The 22,911-nt window shown below is 37.6% G+C and overlaps 1 protein-coding gene across 3 annotated transcripts in view; it reads left to right on the top strand.

The window, feature by feature from the left end:
* Positions 1 to 42: 42 nt before the first annotated feature.
* Positions 43 to 22,911, top strand: part of CTPS2 (CTP synthase 2) — a 68,716-nt gene continuing 45,847 nt past the window's right edge. For 2 of the 3 annotated variants that reach the window (XM_032206571.1, XM_032206587.1), the window contains exons 1-13: positions 43 to 82; positions 2,771 to 2,976; positions 4,996 to 5,166; positions 5,451 to 5,551; positions 7,376 to 7,492; positions 8,873 to 8,956; positions 13,176 to 13,256; positions 16,048 to 16,199; positions 16,449 to 16,581; positions 18,707 to 18,795; positions 19,560 to 19,654; positions 20,567 to 20,629; positions 21,248 to 21,291. In XM_032206571.1, coding sequence (XP_032062462.1) covers positions 2,811 to 2,976; positions 4,996 to 5,166; positions 5,451 to 5,551; positions 7,376 to 7,492; positions 8,873 to 8,956; positions 13,176 to 13,256; positions 16,048 to 16,199; positions 16,449 to 16,581; positions 18,707 to 18,795; positions 19,560 to 19,654; positions 20,567 to 20,629; positions 21,248 to 21,291 — 1,296 coding nt within the window. In that variant the 5' untranslated portion in view covers positions 43 to 82; positions 2,771 to 2,810. Of the gene's footprint in view, positions 83 to 509; positions 656 to 2,770; positions 2,977 to 4,995; positions 5,167 to 5,450; positions 5,552 to 7,375; positions 7,493 to 8,872; positions 8,957 to 13,175; positions 13,257 to 16,047; positions 16,200 to 16,448; positions 16,582 to 18,706; positions 18,796 to 19,559; positions 19,655 to 20,566; positions 20,630 to 21,247; positions 21,292 to 22,911 lie in introns of those variants that run through there. The other variant, XM_032206578.1, reaches the window with a different exon arrangement.

A 22,911-nucleotide genomic window follows, 5' to 3' on the forward strand; every position in this document is an offset into this window, starting at 1 on the left:
CAAGCCCGGCTACGCCCCCCCCGCCCCCCCCTCAAATTTCATGTGCGCGTGCGCGCGCCTCGCGTGGACGCCGCGTGGAAAGGTAACGGCCGCGGCGCGAGGCTGCGCCTGCCCGGGGGGAGGGGCCCCAACGGCCGCCCCCCAACGGCCGCCCCCCAACGGCCGCTCCCCGCCGCGGCTGAGGGGAGGTGTTGGGGGGAGGCTGCTGAGGGGGTCCCGGTCCCGGTGCCCCCGGCCGGGCCCTGCCCGCCCCGCCCCGGCCCCGGAGCTCTGCGCTTTGTGTGGGAGCGGGGCGAGCTGGCAGGGAGCTGATGGGCTTCGTCGGCCCTCAGGGGCACGGCGTCGGCGGCTGGAGCTGCTGGTGGAGCTTCGCCCTCTCTTTCTTTCCCTCTTTTTTTTTTTTTTTTTTTTTTCTTTTCTTTCCATAAACAGCTTTTAAACTGACTTAAGACGGTTATGAAATGTTAACGCTGGCAACTCCGTTAGCTGACTTACGAAGAGTCAGAAGCAGAGTGTTTCCAAACCTTAAGATCTCTGCTATTTAAAAAAAAAAAAATAAAAAAATTGCCTATTAAAATTAAATCGCAAGGAAGAGTTATTTCCTAATTACGCGGATTAGGGTTTGTTTTCCTGCGGAGCGCGCTTTTCCTCCTCTGTGGGTCTTTAAAATTTGTCTTAACTGCAGTCTGGTTTGGCTCGTTTCAGTAAACAAATTCTGCATGTTTTTCATTTCGTGGTTTGCTTTGTATTACTCTGCAGTTGTTTTATTGGCATGCTTGCAGGTAGTGAGGGGGAAGGTAAGGAAACTTTCTCTCCCCGCATTAGTGTTTGCGGTGTGTCCGCCTATACCAGCCTTGAGTCAATTCCAAGGGTCCCTTTCTCCTGAGTTAAGTGCGTTTGATGGCTACAGTCTCCCTTTTGTCCACAGGGATGCAGAAGTGATGTTTTATTATTTGCTATTAGTTGTAAGAGCATTGATAACAACATTGTTACCTCCTTGAACTCTGTCTCTTGAAGCTGTAGACCATATTTATTTATGTTACTTAATAACCTAATAGGAGGAGCTACAACACTCATTCACAAGCTGCTGCTTACTACCAGTGTGTGGAGAACTGTGCTGCTTTTGTTTGTTGTAAGCACTGTTAGAGCATGTGCCGTTACATGTTGTGTTGAACATATTAGGTATGTCGGTAAGGAACGATGATTCTTGACCCTAAAATTGTTGCTCTGTGACAAAATGTTCAAGCATTAATCCAGGGATTAGCCCCTACATCTGCCTGGACGTAATGTGAGTGCAGTTATAAATAAGACATGTTCAACATCTGCCAGTTTCAGGTGGGGTGAGGAGATGGCAGTAAAATCTATGCTTGTGTGAAAGCCAGAAGAGGCAGGAGTATAGGAGGGACAGTGTCAGCAGCACATGATGAGAATAGCAGATTATCGCAACAAGAAGGATGAAGAAGAACTCTTAATTAGGATTGTAATTATCTAAATTTTTAATCAAAAGTCCTTGTGTTTTTGTAATAGTTCTGGGTCTGTTACCATCCACATTTGTCTTGCTCCCATGTAGGCATTCATATATTTCTGTGGTCTGGCTTAGTCTTGTCCTAAGTGCAAGTCCTTCTAGAGTAAAGTTCTCCAGCTCTAAAATCTGTATTTTTTTTTCCTCTCACTAGTTACTTGGAGAAGGAGAGTGAGTGGGTAGACATGGGAAGAAAGGCTTCTAGATTCACGATTAAGAATGTGCTATTGTGTAAATATGGATGTTTTGGTTCAGTTTTTATTTCTTGCTCTCATGATCCATTGTTCTGTAGGATATTGTAAGACCTTTGGTGATACACTTGATACAATGTGAATTGGAGAGGGGAGATCTGCTGAAAAATAGAGCAGATGGTATAGCACTCTGACTTTAATATGTATGGTTAGCTTTAATGTGTTTGATTAGCAGTCAGAATTTTTGGAAGGTAAATCTGGAGAGAGAATGTGACGCTGTGTTCTGGCTGATGTAGCAAGGAACAATCTTTGAGCTAACTGCTCAACACAAATTAAATTATTAATTTATTTAATTTAGAAAGAACCCAGGGTGAGATTTGTCTTCACAGATTCGTCTGCACGTTGTGCAGGATGGCATCCAGGCGGGTTTTGAATATCTCCAGAGAAGGAGACTCCACAGCCTCTCTGGGCAACCTGTTCCTGTGCTCTGTCACCCTCACGAGTAGTGCCCCCTCGTATTCAGACGGAGCCTCCCGTGCTTCAGTTTGTGCCCGTTGCCTCTCGTCCTGTCACTGGGCACAGCTGAAAAGAAACTGGCTCCATCCTCTCGACACCCTCCCCTCAGATATTTGTACACATTGATGAGGTCTCCCCTCAGTCTTCTCTTTTCTAGGCTAAACAGGCCCAGCTCTCTCAGCCTGTCCTCTTGCCTAACTTGTGGTTCTTGCCTAATTTGTGGTTACAAAAGATGTCTATTGCTGGCTGGCTATTCCCGTCATAGTAGAGAAATAGGTCAGATGAACAGGTCTTTGGCATCTCTACAGGGCAGTGCATCGAAATGGTGCCTCTTTTTCTACTGGCTGTGGAGAGGACTTACCCATATAGTTTAAATATGGGTGTATAAGCTGGGAGGGATTGATCCTGCTCCCAGATTCTAAAATGGTCATTTTGTTGTCAGTTCGTGACGGTCATTGCAACTTTGATTCTTGCATGCTGAGACTGTGTTCTTCCATGGCATGAATTTGCGTTATGTCAATGTACCTCTTTGTCATTTTAGATTTCCACCTGGAGATCTGTGTTCTCGTGCTGATTTTCCGATGAAGTACATCCTGGTAACTGGTGGTGTCATCTCAGGCATTGGCAAAGGGATCATCGCAAGCAGCATTGGCACCATACTGAAATCATGTGGTCTGCGTGTCACGGCAATCAAAATCGATCCTTACATAAACATAGATGCTGGAACATTTTCACCATATGAGCATGGTATGAAGGACGGTGCTGTTACCTTTTGCGTAAATTTTGTATTCATAATCATGCTTTTTTGTTTATTTTCTTTGAAAAACAGTACGATAGTAGTTATTAGTCATTTTACCACCTATTTGGCAACGCAAGTTTGTTCCCTACTGCATATTCTTAAGGACATTGTATGCTAAGTAAAGAGAGGTGAAGCCTGGTTGGTGAAGACACTTTTAAGAGTAGCTGCTTACTTTCTATGAAATTCTGCTTTGTTGGGAAAAATCCTAGCTGTTGGCCTTATTCAGTCTGTGCTATCTTCATTTCAACTGGATAAAAGATTGGAATGGTACTGCAAAACTTATTAGAAACTCTTTTCCTGGATGTTTCCTTGTGAATGCTCTTACTGGGATGTCAGGTGTCAGTGTCCCTGGCGTGAATGTCTTCATGAGAGTTAGATTAAGCTCTCATTTTTGACAATGAGGATCTAGTCAAAACAATCAGTGGAGCTCAGAGCTGACTGTCATGTCATTTTAAAGTAGATGCTTTGGTTGCTTGGTTCTCTTCATTGCTGATGAGCTGCAAGACACTCTGATTGGCATTTATAATGTTGAACATTACTTCATCTGTCATGCATATTACTTTTGGTGGTAAGACTCCTGCAATGACTTGAGATTGTGAGGGTGTATTCCTTCTGTGGATCACATATAAGGGACAAGGGGTCAAATGTGGTATCCAATTCCCTTATTACTTGTTTTTCCTCTGTTTGCAGAAGAATTTTTATAATGCTTCTGAAAAAAAAACACCAAACCAAAACCAAAACAAACAAACAAACCACACAGGGTGGTGGGGTAGTAAGTAGAAGATCATACAAGCCAAAGTGGCAAGCCTCTTTTATTAACATTTTGGGGGGAAATCTGATTGAATCAAAGGATTATAATTTAGAGATTTCCACTTAAAGCTGTCTTTGTTGTTTTTTTTTTTTTCATAATACAATTTTTATTCCCCAAAGGCCTGCTGTTGAGAAATGTCAGTTCCACTCTGCTTCTGTTGGCTTTAATAGTAAATTAGTGGTTAAAAGAAGGAACTCATTGCCTCATGGAATCAGGCATAAATCTTCCTCTCTGTTCCATGTATTATGATATTTTTCTTTTGTTTTGTTAAACTGCTCATTGGATTGTGGTATCTAGGTGGGATGTAAATTTTCATAGTGTACAGCATTCCTCTACCTTCAAGGGAATTGTTTCTTTTCTTTTGTGCAGAGTTTTCCAGCTTTACCCTAGCATCTAGCGAATTTAGATCCTTCAGAGGTTGATGGGCTTCAGAATTATTTAGAGACTCTTTGCTTTAAGAGAAATCTGAACCCTGAAGAATATTTTCATTAGATTTTCCAGAGTCAGAAATAACCCTTGCTGTGGGCATAGTGAACTGAATATATGAGATTAAACAACTGAACAATAAATAGTTACCACACTTGAATAAGCATTTATGTACATCATAACTTCACTCCTGATCCAAGCCTTAATCATTAAAATAGTTCCATACAATAAGAATTTATCGTGAAACACTTTGAAAGTGGGTGATATTTCATGCTTATAAAAGCACAGCTTTTGTCTGCCACATGTAAATTGATGTTTTATTTATTACTTATTTATGATTCCTGAAATTACTGTCTTCTGATTGGGGATTGTAGCATGATGTTGAAATATGGGTTAAATATTTTTAAGTCACTTTAATATTTTTGGCAATATAACTTACATTCACTTTCAAAACTATTAGTGACTGAGGGATAGACATTCAATGTAGAAATAATGACTTGGATATTAAGACACAGAATGACAACACAGGTCCAGTTGCAGCATGTATTTTATTGGTATGTCATTGCAATGTGTCTTCTTTTAAGAGAAATGTTTCTTCAATTTGAAGATATGTTTGTGGTACACCTACACGTTTAATAACTTGTGATTATTTTATTGCTTTTCTGTAATGATTTTCATCCTAAACTTTCCTATGTTTTTTTTTTTTTTTTTTCCACTTTCTTCTTTTCAGGTGAAGTTTTTGTACTGAATGATGGTGGAGAAGTTGACTTAGATTTAGGAAATTATGAGAGATTCTTGGACATTAATCTCTATAAAGATAACAATATCACCACTGGAAAGATATATCAGCATGTTATCAATAAGGAAAGACATGGTGATTATCTGGGAAAGACTGTTCAAGGTAGGATTTTAAATTCTGTGGTATACTAATCCACTCAGACTTTATAAAAATAGAGTGGGAAAAACAAGCTGTTTCTTGCTGCATCAGCTTATTCCTCTCTCCTTCCTAGGAGATCTGGGAATATTTCTGTAATGTTGGGCTTCTGGGTTCAAGGAAATAAGGAGTATAAACAAAAGAGGTTGTTTCCTTTTGACTTCCTGCTTGTTTTTCCCTCCTTGCATGCAAAAACTGGTATTTGTACATTCGAGATGTGCTTGCCTTAGTGCTTTTACTTTGTCTTATAGTTGTTCCACACATCACTGATGCAGTTCAAGAATGGGTAATGAATCAGGCAAAAGTTCCTGTGGATGATGACAGAAAAGAGCCACAAATCTGTGTAATTGAGGCAAGTATAGAGTATTTTAGGATCTATATCCATAGTGAACACAAAGAGCTAGCTTGCTTTGTCTTTTATATTTACTGTAAAAAACAAAATCAGACTGAAGTTTTATGGTGAGCAATAATACAAAACATGTTTTGTATTCTTTATAATTTGTTCTGCTAATGATAGGCATGGTCTTACTCCTGTACAGTTTCTGTTAACTTGACTAAATCCTTTCCAGAATACTGCTGAAAGGGAGTTGCTTAAGAGTTTATTAATTTATAAAATTAAGACAGTCAATTACTCTAACTTGAAGTATCTCTTCCAGGTTACAGACATTTGACTGAAGCTGCATACTGTTCATAGCATTGAGAAAAAGGGTAATACCTGAAACACCCACAGCCAGTAGGAGAGCCTGGAGCATTTTAGCTTTCTGTATGACTTCAAATGTTCCACATTGTTGCTTCTGGAATATTTGCAGGGATATACTTAAACATTGTATAAGTTAGTTTCCCTTTTTCTGTTTATGTATTTAAGATCTCTGGAAGTAACTTTGTTAATCGTTTAACCCACTGATGTTCTGCAGTATTGAACTCTGGATTTTTACCTGTCCTTAGTAATGTGTGAAGACAACTGAAAGAAAGGCAGTCATTAACTGCTAGGTATTACTATTAGAGCAGAATGTACAGAAGAAGATCACACCTGAGAAGAATGTGTCATAGATTTCATGCCTGAAGCCACAGCTGTATGATAAATTTCAAGACCTAGGTCATCAAGTTGGTCAGGATTTCTTACACAGAAAAGAATATTTTGGTTACAATATAAATATATGTATAGGTCTCTTATGATGTGGACAGTGACTCAACTGCTTCATTTAAAGTAAAAGTAAAAGCAGTAAATATAGAAGTCGCTCAAGAACATTAATAAGAGATGAGCTTGTCAGTCTTTTAACTTCAAACATGTTTTTGTTTCCTCCATGTTAAGTTTTTTTTCTTTTGTTATATCTCTAGCCTCATAAAAATACCTACCTTTACTCTTATAATTCTAATGAATTCTTTTTCCATTGCAAAACTCTGAGGGAGTTAGGCTGAGTATGTGTGTCAAGAACAAATGCGGTTGTCAGAAGTTTTTCTGGTAGTGAACACAAACGTGCAGCTCTGTCAGAAGCCACATGGTGGCACAAAAGGATCATTCTGAAACTTGCTTTCCAAGACTTCCATGCTAGACTGTTTTATTCAGTGTTTAGTTTACTAATGCTCTTTATGTCTTTAAAAGACATCTAATTCACGTCTTTAAGTCAGGTTTATCATGGGCTTAGTCTTGGACTTTGGGTTGGTAACAGATATTTAAATGTTTATAATATATTATTTGCATTGTTTATATAGCATTTATCAACATTCAAAAGCCATGATAATACTGCTAGATGTTTGTATCTTGTTGGTTCTGACTGCTTATTAATCTGTCTGTGAGGAAAATGTATAGCTGAATGCCTCTATACAAAAACAGTCACATCAGTCTAACTATTCATTAACGTTTGTTAACTGCTTAAAAGTTAGTAAAAGTATGGTGCTTATTCCATAGCACCATACATCTGCCTATGGGAATCTTATGTGTTTGGTGTAAAGTCAATATAAAGAAACATGCAAATTGTTTTGTTTTCCACAAGAAATATGCGGAATAGATGAGGGCTCTTTGTAGAGCATGCCTGCAAATTTTAGGGTTTCCTAGATAAAAAAAAAAAAAAAAAAAAAAAAAATCCAATAACTTGTCGAATCTGTAAAAAGTAGACTCTTTAAAAAAAAAAATTAATACTTTCTGCCACTGATGGATTCAACCTTTCTTTTTCAGCTGGGAGGAACTATTGGAGACATTGAAGGAATGCCATTTGTTGAAGCATTTAGACAGTTTCAGTTCAAAGCAAAAAGAGAGAACTTCTGTAACATCCACGTTAGTCTAGTACCACAGGTAAGTTATTAAAATAAACATTTTAATTATTGGCAACTTTTATTCTGTATTGAGTTTTATATTTGTTTACTCCTCTAATTAAAAAGGGATGTTGGAGGTGTTTAGAAATTGAGATGAAAGCCAGTCTCATTTGTGTAAATAAAAGCCTTGTTAATTACTTTATTGATGTGAGAATGTGTTTTAATGTTCTAAGTTATTAAAAAAAAAAGTTAATAAACACTAATTTATCTAGAAAGCTAAATATGCGTTTTGCGCTGGAAGGTTCTGGTACACTATGATCCCAGTAGGAAAGGTACTCTGCCTCTGGAAGATATTTAAAATTGTTTGAGATAACGCTGTAAGGAACGGATAATATAGATAATCTTACATCCCTTCAGGTGGAAAGAACCCCAGATGATGTTGCATTGAACTACATGCAGCATGCTGGGCTGACTCCATCCATAGAAGGGATTCTTCCCTTTTGTTCATTTGAACTTATACAACTTTCTTACAAGGAAACAACTCTGTCATTTCTGCTGTTAAGCACAAACAATGTTCTCATGAAAACTTGTTGCTGCATTCTTAGGTAAAGACAAGGTCAGATAGGTCATCTAAGTTTTGGTACCAAGTGTGAGCTGCTTGCATGCTCTTCTGGTACAATGAGCTGGTTGAGTTTATTTCATGGCTATTTATCCTACAGCCAAGGATTTGGTGCAGAACAACGCTGTCTGAAGGCCAGGCTGGATGTCCAGCTCAGCTCAGCATTACATAGGTCTGGGTCTACTCAGGTTAACTGTTACGTGGATCACTAACTCCCTGATGTACAGTATTTGAGTCAGGGCCACTACAACTTACTGTATGGGGCTGAAAGTATTTTTCTTTATATTTTATTTCACAAGTAGGTTTTATTTTATGAGATAAGTATTCACTGGAGAGATCTTGTTAATGCAATGCTGATAATGATGAGAAGATCACACTTTGTATACATAAAAAGAGAATATTTATCACTGCCTCTAATATTCAGCGGGTTTTATTCTGTGAATTATTTCTGAGCACTGAAGGCTTTGTGCTGTTGGACACTGCACTTATTAGCAAAGTCCAAATTTTGAAATATTCTTCTCTTATCTGAGTCAATTATATTGTAACTTTTACTTTGAAAGACTAATAACAAAATAAACTTGACCTAAATTAGGGCCATGTGCTTCTTCACAGAATTTTTAATGTTTGTAATAGTTATAGTGCCATTTATTTTTCTGGCACATTGTCGCTCTGTTTTGATATGCTCACTTCCTGCAAGTAAGTTAAAAGTGAAAAGTCATTGCAAGTAATAATACAACTTCTCTGCTAATAGATTTTGTTTAATAAAGTTGTTATTTGAGCTCTAAAAATACGTCTTTCTAGCCTAATGCCACCGGTGAACAGAAGACAAAACCAACACAGAACAGTGTTCGAGCACTGAGGGGTCTAGGCTTGTCTCCAGATTTGGTGAGTTCATTAGTCAATAAATGCAGTTTTGTTTACAGGTCATCTAGAAATATCTGTGCATAACCAGTGGAAAAAAAAGGAGCCTTAGTCTCCCACAATAGACAAGAAATTTAGAAGAAATGCAACATACATGCGGTACTACTTGACTAAAGACACAGGAAGTTACTCCTATTTAAGTTAACATAATCCAAATAGCTCTTAGCAAAATCTTGAGCCTCTATTTATGTTCTTCTAATAGGATTTTTGCAGAAAAATCATTCTGTATTGCTTAAAAATAATCTTAAGTGCAGATGTCTCAGTCACTTTGTGGGAAGACCTAGAAGAGCTAGAATGCTTCTGGCTTCTAACATTTTTTTCTCTAGTTTCTTTTTATGCATGGTTAAGAAGAAGCAATCCTACCTGTGAAGTATAGCCTTTAAAAAGGAAATATGAAACACATGGGTGAATCCTCAAAGTAAGGTTCTTCAATTTCTTTCTTTTGTTGGACTTACACCATGTAGTGTAATGAACTCAAAGGAAACACGTTTCATGTTATGTGTTGGCAGATGATGACAAATGCTCACCTTCATTTCTCTCTCCCTGGTGCCTAGAAATGAGTATGTGCTTATTTCCTGGATGCATTGGTTGCTTCACTGGCACTGTTCCTAGGGAGCAGAGAGGAGACTTAAGTTAATTACAGCTCCCTGTTGTGATACCTGTATGCCACTGAGTGATGTTAATCTGCTTGCTCAAGTGTTGCTGCTAGCAGCAAAGCCAGGGCAGTGCAGCTTCAAATGCCAATACAACCACAGTTCAAACTTACACTTTGTGTTTTCCTGAGCTGCAGGTAATGCAGCTGAACTGCGTTTCTAGTTTTTCAAGAAAGAAAGAGAATAATTTTTGCTCTTTCATGTGAGGTTGCTTGTCAAGTCAAAGAATATTTTCCATATTTAATTCTGGAAGTCATTGAGCCCTTTCCATTGCCATAAAGTCTGTTGGTAGAAAAAGCTTCCTACCTAACTCTTCTCAGAAATGAAAGAATGGTCACTGGTTCTGTATAATATTTATATCTTCACAAAGGAGGAATATTCTTAAAAGAATAGTTGCACAACTAGATTCTGTGTTGTACTTCTTTCTGTTTGTTTTTTTTTTTTTTTTTTTTTCTCCTTGAACTTTTGCAAGAAGTGACTTTTTGGCTTATGTGCTTTTCTAGTTTCTAGATGTCCTAAGGGCCTCATCTTGTTGCTACTTTCGAAGGAAGAGTACAGCTACTTGAATTAGTGACAGAAATCTGGTGGGAATGGATTCGATTTAAAAAAAAAAAAAAAAAAAAAAGCATTTATGACACAATTTGCCACATCAATTGAAAACATGTGAGGTGTGTTAAAAATATTAAAGGTCTTTCCATCCTTTTTCACAAATCCACTTAAAAGTATAACTGAGATTTCATCAGGGTTGGCCTCCTGTAGAGCAAAGCTGTCTTGGGAGAAGCTGACTAAAGCATCCAAAGCAGAGTAAATGAGCAAACTAATGATTAAACGGTGTGGGCAATCTTGGCTCAGAGCAGACTGGCTTAAGCCCTGGCCCAAATACTACTTCAACTGCTAACGCAATATGAATGAGAACAAAGAATCTGCCACACACCAGCCTCAACTCCTACTTGAAATAAAACCCCTTTTTTACACTTTGAATTTTCTAATTACAAGATAAAAACAGTTCTGTGTCAATATCTGGTATTCTGATGCAGGGTAACTTTGCATTTTTTGATAACATCGATAATGTTTTCCTATGAGGTTGCACACACAACTTTTTTTTCCTTGAAAATTTCTACAATCACTAACCAGAATTTTTACTGTTAGTAGATAAATGTTGAATGTTTATGTAATGAGAAGAGGTAACCTGTTCTCATTATGAGAATATGTAGATACTTGTCAAGTCATCAGCAATTCACAAGGCCATTGATAATCTGTACATTATCAACTGTACTGATGTTTGTACTGTAGGCACAGTTTTCAAATAACTGTATATGAATTGGATAGGAGAGAGCATGTGCTTACTTATTTACTTATCCACACAGATTTTATTTTGTAACAGGACCTAGAGTTTTAAGTTTATCAATTTGCATGTTTTAAACTACAAATCCACTGGTTTTATAAGTAAGGTGTATGAAGGATGTGTTTTGGTAGCTTCAAACTGTTGTAACCTGTTAACTATAATAGGTTGAGGAAGGAAAGGATTTTATTTGTGCAGTGCTGCTCTATGTTCCAAGCTTCAGGGCCTGAAGTTCAAAATCCCTTTTGTGGTATTAATTGCATATGGAAAGTTGAATGTGATTTTTGTAGGCCTTTAAGATAATTGCCTGTGTCCAGCTTCCCCCCCCCCCCCCCCCCCCCCCCCAGAGTAATTTTTAAAGCTTGTTAAATGTTTGTGTGTGGAAAAGGAAAGCAGACTAGTCTAGTCACTCTCTCACATTTTGATTTCTTGCCTGGGGCAGTTCTGGGGCACTGTACTACTTTATTTATTTATTTATTTTTACTGCTGATGTTGAGCAGCAAAGCATAGGGAAATTACAGTGCGAACAACACCTCTTGGCCATGTCGGTAAGATGCTAGGGCACTGCTTCAAGAAAATCTGTAAATGGTTGCTCTTTTTCTTGGTGCAAGGCCAAGACAACACCTGGGGAAGCTCCTAGAACAGCAGTTGGGTGGGCTTCCTTGGCAAGCTGTGCCACCAGGCTGCCTGATGTAAGCTTGGCTTGACCTGTTGGCGATAGCTGCTGCCTTGCTGTCTGGTCCTGGGCGTCCCTGAGGTGGCATGCTGGGCCAGTCTCAGCTGTCTGTATACGGGAGCCTTTCTGTCCTCTGTGGAGGGTTCTAAGTGCTTAATGAATACACTGTGTCTGCAGATTTAATGGACTCTGTTGCTGCATTTTGAAAGCTGATTATATGTTTGTCTTTGCTGCCCTATTCAATTGAATTGTTCATTGTCTTATTTCTATTATGTTGCTTTGAGCTGCTTCTTGGCCACTGTTATCGTAGTTTTGTGTTTACGTGCTGCTTCTGATGTTTTTGATTTCTGTGACTCTATTAAATTGAATCTTGTCTCAGCAAGAAGGATGATAGATTCCCTAGTGGATTGATCATGTGTTTGTTCATACTATCAACGTTTATGAATAATATTTTCAAATAGGATCCAGTTCTTAAGTATAAATTGTGCTTAGTTTAAGAGAATGCACAAATTGTTACACAAACCTTTATTGATTATTAGTATGTGCACTAATTTTCCCTTATTTTTGGCATCGATTTTCCTGATTCTAGAAGTTTTTGCAAGGATAGAAGTTGATTAGAGTTCATCAATATCAGTGTAGCTAAACTGCATTCTAGCAAGGTGATCAAAGTTCAGCTACAAGTTTCTGAACAAAAAAGGGCTTAAGGTAGTTATGTTGCTAGAAAGACAGGGAAAACAGTGAGTTCACCTTTTATTGGTACAACTTTCTTTTAAACTTTCAAGATTCAAAATAATTTGAGGTAGGAGACTAAGTTACCAGCAGGCACATACAGAGAGCAGTTTTGCATTTAGAGTTAGTTGCCTGAAATGAGATACTGGAAAAAAAAAAAAATCCCTTCCAACAAACACCAAAACACACACTTGTTTTCTTTGCTGGTAAAAAAAAAAAAAAAAAAAAAAGACAATATTTTCTAAAATTCCCAAGTTTTATGTTTATCAGCAAAATAATTGCACCAGAAGAAGTCCACAAAGAGAGAATTTTCTCTTCTTCAGCCTTCTTTTTACAATGATTTACAAATTAAGAATTACAAAGAATGTGCTGAAATACTGAAATGGTAGAAAACATGCATATCAGCTAAGTATTATTGCTCTGAACTTACCTGATAAGATCAAAATATTTTTGATTCATACTTACAAAGCTTCTTGACTAAAGAATATTTCAATAGTAGCTACAAGGAAGAACATGAGGAAGTAGCTTGTAGAGGATGCCAAAGAAAGATTAATACAAATGGGTCAGTAAGGGCAGGTTGACTGATTACTTCTGCCTTGCTAGAAGATACATGTGAGCTATGATATATTGATAGAGCTCCAAAAGAGGGCAGAAAGAAAAAGGTGTACTTGCTTGCACTATGCTTCCAAAGGATGTGAGCCTTGTCATGACCAGTATTGAGAATCTTCTATTGTTTTTTTTCTGGTGAAGATTTATGATTTTTTTTCCCCAATATTATGACAGATTGTCTGCAGAAGTGCAAAACCTATAGAAATGGCAGTGAAGGAAAAGATCTCAATGTTCTGCCATGTGGAGCCAGAGCAGGTCAGTACTTTACTCATTGTGAAATATGTGGGACAGTATACAAAGATATCTGTGTATTTCTCTTTTCCACTATAGACTATTCCATTAATATGTAATCGATTTTCCAATTTTTTTCTGTTTGTCATGTACGCTATAGCACTTTAACATATAAAAATTCCTGATATTTTAAAAGTTTCATATGTTGAGCAATTGTTAACAATTTAAATGTGTGTTATGTTTGGTACAATTACTGAATGGATTGTAAAAAGTTAATAAAAGGAATCAATTTTTAGTGCATGGTTAATTGCTATACATTGGCATGAAAACCATGCACTTTCATAGATTGTTTGAAGCTATGGTTGGTTATTGTCCATAAATCATCTCAGGTGGTTATAATAATGGATGATCGAAGCTATCTCTAAAGCTAGGGATTTTACTTATGTCCATAGATCATCACAGCCACGTGAACGCTCTTCCTGGGATAATATGTAATAGGTTATTCATGTCCTTTAACATGCTTAGAACATCTACAGTGTAGTTATATATATCCTTTTGTAATTCATGTATTTTGGCCTTAATTGTGGTGATTGATATTCAAATATTAATTTTGATAAATCAAATGCTCTTTAATTTTTTTCCAAGTGAGATCATGTTATAACTCGAAGTAATGGATAATATTAAAGGGATAATAGATGCCAACAGTGATGCTGTATTTCACATATGTATTACTGTTAACCTCTCTGCAGTTGTGTAAGAAAAAGCTTTTTGTCGTAAAATCTCAGATATAGACATACAGCATAGCATGGTCATTACTTTATCCCACTTGCTGCCTGCCACCTTACTGTTAGTGGAAGGCAATTCACTTAAAATATCTTCATGGAAAATCCTTTGTGGTTTCTCCCCAGCCCAAGAGAGGCAACTGGAAATTGAATCAAACAGAAATTGTGTGTGCTTCTCTGGCAGCATCAGGTCCCTCAGATAGCAGCACAATCCTCTGGCATATCACCCATTCTTCCCAGTTCTGTGTTCTCTCCAAACTTGCTGATGCTGTGCTATTCCGTATGGTCCAGTTCGTTAATGTGGGTGTTAAACAGGAGTGGACCAGTATTGACCCTCTGGAGTATGCTGCTAGTTACTGGCCTCCAAGTAGACTTTGCACCACTGGCACCACCCTCTATGCTCAGCCATTCATCCAGTTTCTAATCCACCCCTCTGCTCACCCATCCTGTACATCAACAAAGTATCTGTGTGGATCTTGTGGGAGATGGTGTCAAGGACCTTACTGAAGTTTAGGTAGACAACATCCATGGTTCTTCCCTCGTCTCCCAAGGCAACTGTTTCATCGTAGAAGCTTACTGATTTGATCAAGTATGATTTTCCCTTGGAGAATCCATGCTGACCACTCTTGATTTCTTGTTCTCATGTGCCTGGAAATGTTTTCCAGGATTGTGACAACTAGTCCTTGAAAACCACATGCTACTTTGTCCACAGTCTTCCTCTAAGTGTATTTTTTATTTTGCTTTTATCGGGTGACTCTTCTCTCGTCAGTTCAAAGGATATACTACCAAAACACGAGCAGTGTCTTTGGCCTGTTCCGGGGCTGTCACAGTAAACAAGACTAATCTAGAGCAGCTAGTGGTTCTTTTTAATGTTTTATGCTTAAGTTGGTAGCTGATAGCTACCAATTTTGGAAGACCAGTTGGATAAGCCTTTCTCCCACTGTAGGACGGCAGTGATTACACTTTTTTGCTGTTGAATGGGCACACACAGAGGTGTGAAGTAGCATCCATGTTTACATATATACGTGGTGAATACAAGTAAGTCAAGGATCACTAACTAAGCGAAGTATCCTTTACTTCTTGTGTACACTTGTACTCAGGATTCCAAACTCTACTCTCTTGCATAAGCCAAGTGCAGTGAACTTAACTACAAGCAGTTTGGACACTGCTTATAAATAAGCGTTCTTAATTAAATGGCCCTTGAATGGGCTATACTTGTCATTTAATTACATAATCCAATTCACTAAGAATTCTTCTAGGAAACTTCATCACATTGTGCTTGGGTCTGTTTTGTAAGGTTTCATGTTCTTTCTTTCCCAGTTAATATTCTTCAAGTTTGTGAGAGAGGAAGAAAAAGGGTTTGGTAGCAAGCATGACTGCTTGTGTGGCCAGAAGTTTGTGTTAAAACTGATGTGTCAACTGACTTGCCAATAGCCTTGACAAGCTCTATTTATATGATGGTGTAATGAAGAAGTGAAATTAATTTTTATATATTAACTTTCCCTAGTAGATTTAGTGGGACCTAAAATATTGTCTGTACTGTGTTTTTCTGTTGGGATAGAGTTAGTTTGGGATTTGTTACGAAAATTGTACTGATAACACAAGGATATTTTAGTTATTGTTGAGCAGTGCTAGCACAGAGTCAACAGTGTGTGATAAAACCCTGCTTTACTGGAAGTAGCTCAACATCTCCTGCTGATGGGAAGTAGTGAAATAATTCTTATTTTGTTTTGCTTGTACCTTTTGCTTTATCTCTTAAACTGTCTTTATTTCAGCCCAGGAGCTTTCTCACTTTTACTGTTGCAGTTCTTTCTCCCCATCCTGCTGGGGTGAGTGAACAAGCAGCCGTGTGCTGCTTAGCTGTCTATTGGGGTTACATTACACTACAACAACTGCCCTGCTCATTCAAAAGAAAAGAACTTAAAAAGTAGAATGTATGTGGAATACAAAATGTATGTAGTATACAAAATAAAACGTATGTTTACCATGAGAAATATTTAGATAAGACTTTTGTATTGTGCTTTTTTTATTAGGTCATATTTATCCATGATGTTTCTTCTACTTACCGAGTACCAATTCTCTTAGAGGAGCAAGGCATCATTAAATATTTTAAACAGAGGTTAAATTTACCCATTGATGACCAGCCAAGTGATCTGCTAATGAAATGGAGGAAAATGGCTGACAGGTATTTTAACTCCTGCTGCTCTTTCAAATGCAGAAGTGTTTGAATTCAAGTTAGGTTTTTAGCTGCACTGAAGTGAACAAATTGGGCTTGGGTCAGGAGCATGCTGCTACTGCAACACCTGTGGAAGCTCTGGGTTTAAAAGCATTGACACTTTGGGGATTTTAGAAGGTGTTTTGTAAAGTTAAGAAAAAAAAAAAAAGTGAACATTGTGAAAATTGGGGTAATAACTAGATACCTTGTTTTTGTCAGATATGAAAGGTTGCTGAAGGTGTGTTCCATAGCTCTCGTTGGCAAGTATACAAAACTAAGTGATTGCTATGCATCTGTTTTCAAGGCTCTGGAACACTCTGCGCTGGCAATTAATCACAAACTGGATTTAATGGTGAGGATATTTCTGGATTTTGCTTTCAGGAATATTTTGAATATGCTTTACTAGTTTTTGTCATATAAAGTCATTTTAATTCATATGGAAATTAGAAAATGAATTGTGTATAAATACAGACTAGCTAAAAGCTTCTTTTTTTTAAAAAGACTTGTTTAGAGATCAGTTTATTAGGAACTAGGATTATCTGAAAGGAACACTGTGACTACTCAAAACTGGATCTGATCATTTGATTTACTCTCAAAGGTGGGTTTTATTTGTTCTAGTGAGACTGCTTATTGTTTTAAGAAGATTAGTTTAAGAAAGACAAAAGAAAACCAGTAAATTGAAAAGCAATTGACTTTCTTTTTAAAATCTGGTGTCTGAAGCTGATGTTCTTCATTGCAGTTAATTTCTTGAGAGCAGTCAAATTTATCTTCAGGATTCTAGTGACATCAGAATTAGGTCAGTTTCTCCAAGAAAGTAGTTGCTCTATTTACCATAAAGTACTATTAGAGACAAATAAGACGTTTGTCTTGTTTTAATGAGAACAGGAAGTTGAACTATGTGGAAATCTGTTACCAGCTTCCTATTCCTGGAACTATCCATTTCCATTGCAGAGTTTTGCTGCTTGGGGTGGAAAGGTGTGGGGTGGAGAACTGGTGTGAAGGTGTCTATTAGTATCAGTTAAGGGGTACAGAGGATGTTTTGGCATCTTGCAGTAGCAAAATGGTAGTAAATAGTCAAAGTATCAGCACTAACATGCTGCTGCAGTGTGGTTCCTGTAGTGATGCAAGATATTGATTAAAGGGGGCCGCTGAAATCTTTTTTCTGTAGGTAATCTGTATAGAGAGAAGTGGGTTAATTTGTTGTCTGGGGAGGTGGAAGGAAGCACTTCTTACAGAAAAGGGGGAAAAAAAACCACAAACCCATAGAAAATGTTTAATGTCTTTCATAATGATATGGAAGATGGGGTGGAGTGCACCTTCAGCAAGTCTGAAGGTGATACCAAACTGAGGGAGGAGCTCTTGGTATGGTGGAAGGCAGGGCTGCTATTCAAAGGGACCTTAGGCCATAGGAATGGGCTGACAGAAACCTCATGAAGTTCAACAAAGGCAAATGCAAAGTCCTGCATGTGACGTTGAGTAACATGAAAGTAAAGAAAGTCAACATCTGAGGCCATGCTAAGCAAGAGCATAGCAGGCAAGTTGAGGGTAGTCACTGTTTGCTTCTGTGCGGTACTTCTGAGACCACATTTGGAGCACGGTATTCAGCTTTTGTCTCCCCAGTACAAGATGTGCACTGCACAGTGAAGTGAGTCTGAGATAGGGCCACCAAGATTAGAGGGATGAAGTGCACAGCAGATGAAGAGAGGCTGAGAAGTTAAGGTTGTTCAGTCTGGAGAAGGAAAACTCTAGGCAATCTTTATATCAGTTCAATTTCTCCATACACAAATGGGTACTGTCATTTCTGATAATACGGCTTTTTTGGTGGGTAGAGACTATGCTATTCTCAGAAAGACTTTGGTAAAACCAAGAACTAAACTCCGATACTTCATTTCTCTAATGCAGTATATAACCACCCCACTCACTTGCTCTAGTGGTACCTAAGGGGCCATGCTTAATACTGGCAGTAGTGATTCTAATGCAAGACCTCTGTTAGGACATACATAACTCCCTCTCTACAGTTGATGCTTTCAAATCAGTCCACAGGAGTACCTTTCTCGTGGGCTAGACAATGGAGGTTTATCCAGTCTTAAGGTAAGATTAGTTAAAAAGTGGCACCCAAAGCTAGTAAAGGGAACATGCTGACTACATTTCATTTGGATATCAGGATAAGGTCAGCACCAACCTTTGTGTGGTGCCCTGATGTCTATAGGAAGAAAAGCTGGGTATACAGCTGTAGAGCACTCTAGCAAGTCCGCTTACCTGGAGGGTAGGAAAATTAGGACTGGAGGTGGCCAGAGCTCTGGAGTTGCATGCAAAGAAAGAAACAAATATTTGGGTCTTCATTGTAGTAGTTAAAGGCTTACTCAGAAATTCGTTGAAACTCTTTATAGCCATATTATATAAAAGTTGGTTATATAGTGTGTGCTGCTCTTTCTGTGGAAGAAAATACTAGTTTACTACATATTTTTCTTTTGTAGTACATAGATTCAACAGAACTTGAACGTTCTACAGAAGTGGAGAACTCAGTGAAATATCACCAGGCATGGCACAAGCTATGCAAAGCAGAGTAAGTGGCATTGGGTATTTTGTGTCCCAAATGTAGAGTGTGATATTTACTTCATGTGATGAAAAATTCTTCAGTGGATCGTTTCTCAGTGCATCCAGACTTTTGTTATGGAAGCAGATGCATTTGCACGATTGGTGACAAGTCTTGGACATAGCAAATTATAGTATCAGCCTATATCCTTAAACTCTGTTGTAATCCCTTTGGACAAGTTACAGTTAGGTGTGTTTTTGTTTATTTTTGGATAGCTAGACAAAATACTTTCCTTACAGTGCAGTCAGTTGTCAATGATTTTCTTTCTCAACATGCATCATGGTGTAAAGAAGTTAGATAAAAGCTTAGTAAATGCCTATGGTACTCTGAAAACCTCTTTGTTAAGAGTTGTTGGGCTTTCAATTTGTACTTGTAAAGGCATGTAATTTATTGTCCGAACACAGTCGTTTCTTCATTATTACTTAGTACCCATAAAGTTTAAGGTTTAAGATCCTGAAGTTGTGACTACGTATCTAGTTTATTCAAGCAATATATATTTAAGCAGTGAGAATTTCACTGTGAAGTATGGGGTAAGATGAGACAGGCTGTGTAGATGAGACAAATGTCCAAATTTAAATTCTGTGTATCTGGAATGATAATACAAAACATGCCTTTCATGCACTGTAACTGCTTGCTCTTCTGTAACCTAAAAAGTCTTTCTAAACTTGTATGGACTTCTTTTTTGCTGGCTTAATTCTGTGTGTTGGATGTTATGTATATGGCTTTCATTGCAGTGGCATTCTTGTCCCAGGAGGGTTTGGAATTAGAGGAACAGAAGGCAAACTCCAAGCTATCTCTTGGGCAAGAACAAAGAAAAAACCTTTTCTTGGTAAGATCATTAGTGTCAGAATTTACTGTGTTTTGGAGGTATATAGAAAGCTAATTGATTTGATATCTTAAAAACAAACAAAAAACTTTGTAGACTACCTCCTCTACCCCCTCCACCCCAGCATGTGGTTGGTGAGTAAAAAAGAACAATAGAATCAGTATAATACTAGGGAGGGATCCTGTCTTGGGGAAGTACGTGTGCTGTTGTGAATATCTGCCTTGGAAATAATGCCCTGGCTCACTATAGCTGCTGTATGAGGAAAGAAGAGAAAGACCATTCCCACTCCAAAGGCTTTATTTGCTATGTTCACATTTTATTTAGAGAATCTGTGCTTCTTGATTGAATTAAATCACAGTCATTGTACTTATCAATTCATGGATAGAAAACATAGCTCCCTTTAGAGACATTTGCTATATCAAATATTTTTTGTTGATATACTGATCTATCTTATTACAGTAATGTTTAAAGATGCCATCTGGCATATGAGATAGATGCTTTTTGTGTAAATGCCTTTGAAGCTTTGGTTCCTGCCCTAGATTTCCTACAATTTTATAAGTAACAGCGACTACTTTGGCTAGTTGCTAAAGTAAAATTTGATTCTGGACATAAGCAAAAGCTTTAGCGTTTGTTTATCTTTACAGTAATTATTAGCAAAATAGATGGGAGAGGAAAAAAAACAACAACATTTTTTTTGCACAGAATTGTTTCATATATATTCACAATTTGCCACATTTTGAAAAATCTGTTTTACCTTGAATTGCTGTTTTTGTTTTATCTTTTTGGTAAGTCTGTGTGTATACACTGGGTACCAAGATTTCTAAACAAGCAGTCACATTTAAGATGAAAAGAGCAAGTGCTTTTGCTGTCCTGCTCTTTGTGCTGTTAAATTCTGTGGTTTTGTTTCTCTTTTAGGAGTTTGCCTGGGAATGCAATTAGCAGTTGTGGAATTTGCAAGAAACTGTTTAAATTGGAAAGGTAAGCTCAGAATGCTAGTGTGGATATGATTTGCTTAGATGAAATATTCTGTACCTGAAATATGTATCTATTATTAGATATATTATATAGATCCTATGATTATTCTTAGCTCAAACTGGTCATGTTGCAAGAGCTAAGCACCCTGTGTAAAAAGGAGTAGGTTCTATGCCAATTGCTTGAAACCTGCTTCCTGACTTAAAGAATGTAGCAGAAAGTGTGGTCATGGTTCACCCCTGTGGTCTTTCTCTAGAGTGCACAGGTGGTGATGAGTAAAAGGTGAGGAGAGTTTTTCTCTCTTTCGCATACTTTCTTAGTTAGAATAGCCAAACCATAGCTGTTGCAGTAGTAATTTGGAGAGATTTAGCTCACCAGCAAACTATTACCACTAAGAACTGAGAAGAAGAAAGTTTGGGAAGTAGGAAGTGAAGTATGAGTATGTGTGACTGAGGCCATATAATCCCTGTGGCTGTTTCAAAAGTGGTGCAATATGTGTTTCAACACATGGGATTGCAGCTCAGATGCAGGCAAGTCCTAAAATGACGTAGAACTGTTCTTGTGAGCCTGTAGTGTGTGTAGATCAACGTTAATGTATTGAGTTTGTTTTGAACTTTTTTTCAGATGCAAATTCTACAGAATTTGACCCAGACACAAAAAACCCTGTTGTAAGTACTGGTTTTTCTCCTACTTGTGTTTTGCGAGCATAAATCTTAGGTTAAAAAGAGAGTTAACTATGTAAGTTAAGGTTTATCTATATTTTTACGTGGTAGGACATGAAAAGGTGTCCATTGTCCTTATTCAGTATTGCTTAAAAAGGTATTTAATTTTTGAATAGTCCCTTGCCTTCACCTGCTAACTTCTCAAATTTGCTGTGGCATTGTTTTTGTAAGTTGTGTAATGGATTCCTTGGCTGTAGACAAGTGGGAGTAGACAATGTTTAAATTGGCTTTACTAGTAATAAAATATAAAGGGAAGCTGGAAAGTGTAGCACAAAGCTATTACCAGAATATAATTTTATATATAAAAAAAATAGATTATATGGAAAGCTGTTGATTTTTTTTTCTTTCCTTTATTTGAATAGTATTAAATAGGCACTCCTTCCCCCTGCCCCCACCCCCAAAATGCATATGCATCTCACAGTTCTCTGCTTTAGAAAAATTGCAGTGCTGTAAATAAGACAGGGCTCTCAGTATAGGATGCCAATGGTAGAATTTTAGAGTGGAGTTCCTACAGATATATTCTAGGTCAGGAGAGTATGGTATCATGTGACCATAATGTTAAAGCTTACAAATGATCAGTAAGAAAGGGTTTGTAAGAAAAACAACAGAAAAGTACATGTAGGAAAACACTACCTTGGTGCAGGACCTTTTAGTGGATTAGGTGGATGGCTCACTGTGCAGAAACAAGTAGCTTATTAACTTCCTTCACAATAATTTTGTTGGGATTTGTAAGTAAAATGTGTTTATATTCACATCTACTTAGTCTGTAACATGCAAATAGTTTTTTTTTTTTTTTTTTTTTTTTTTTTTTTTTTTTTAAGTATTTGACCTGTTTGTCAATATTGCTTATACACATTGTAGGGATAATCTAGTGTGAACTTGTGTGAACTTTTGAAGGTAGATTAGAGACCTTCAGAGTTCCAATCAGTGTGAGACTTCGTGGTGTCTGGACATGTACTTAAGTGAATAAACTATGTATTTGGCATCAAATCTGTGTTTGGCATCATAACAGGTCTCTTCTTTCACCTTTCTTGAATGTACTTTTTCTCCATTTCATAATAGCAATGTGTTGTAAAATGTGGAAATTGTTGAAAATTTACTGTAAATTTTTGGGGAAGCAAGAATGATTCTGGGACATCTTTGTTTCTAGGGCGTTTCAGTGATAGTTTTAAATGTACAGGATACTTTGCTATTGTCAGGTAGAATAAGGCAGAGTTTCTTCTTCTATTGCCACCTTATGTTTATTTAACTGCCAAAAGTGATGTTTGAAGTTTTTCAAGGTACTTTTATTTTTCTAGTAATTCCAAGCATCTTTGCTTCAGTAGGCAATGGCTGTAACGCTATTAGAGATGATTTTTTTTTCTTTAAATAACTGATAGACCTTGATTTTGTGTCTGAATCAGCATCAGCTTCTTTGACAGAAGTTTGAATCTAATCTGGATCATAAAACTGGCTATTTGGACTCATGATTATCTTTACATTATTAACTGTGATCTGCTGTAATTGCAGAAAGTTTCTGCTCTTCCATTCTAATAAACTGTTGGTTTTGGATAAGTACTGGCTAAG

The sequence above is a fragment of the Aythya fuligula genome, chromosome 1, assembly GCF_009819795.1.
Source record: "Aythya fuligula isolate bAytFul2 chromosome 1, bAytFul2.pri, whole genome shotgun sequence".
Lineage (NCBI taxonomy): Eukaryota > Metazoa > Chordata > Aves > Anseriformes > Anatidae > Aythya > Aythya fuligula.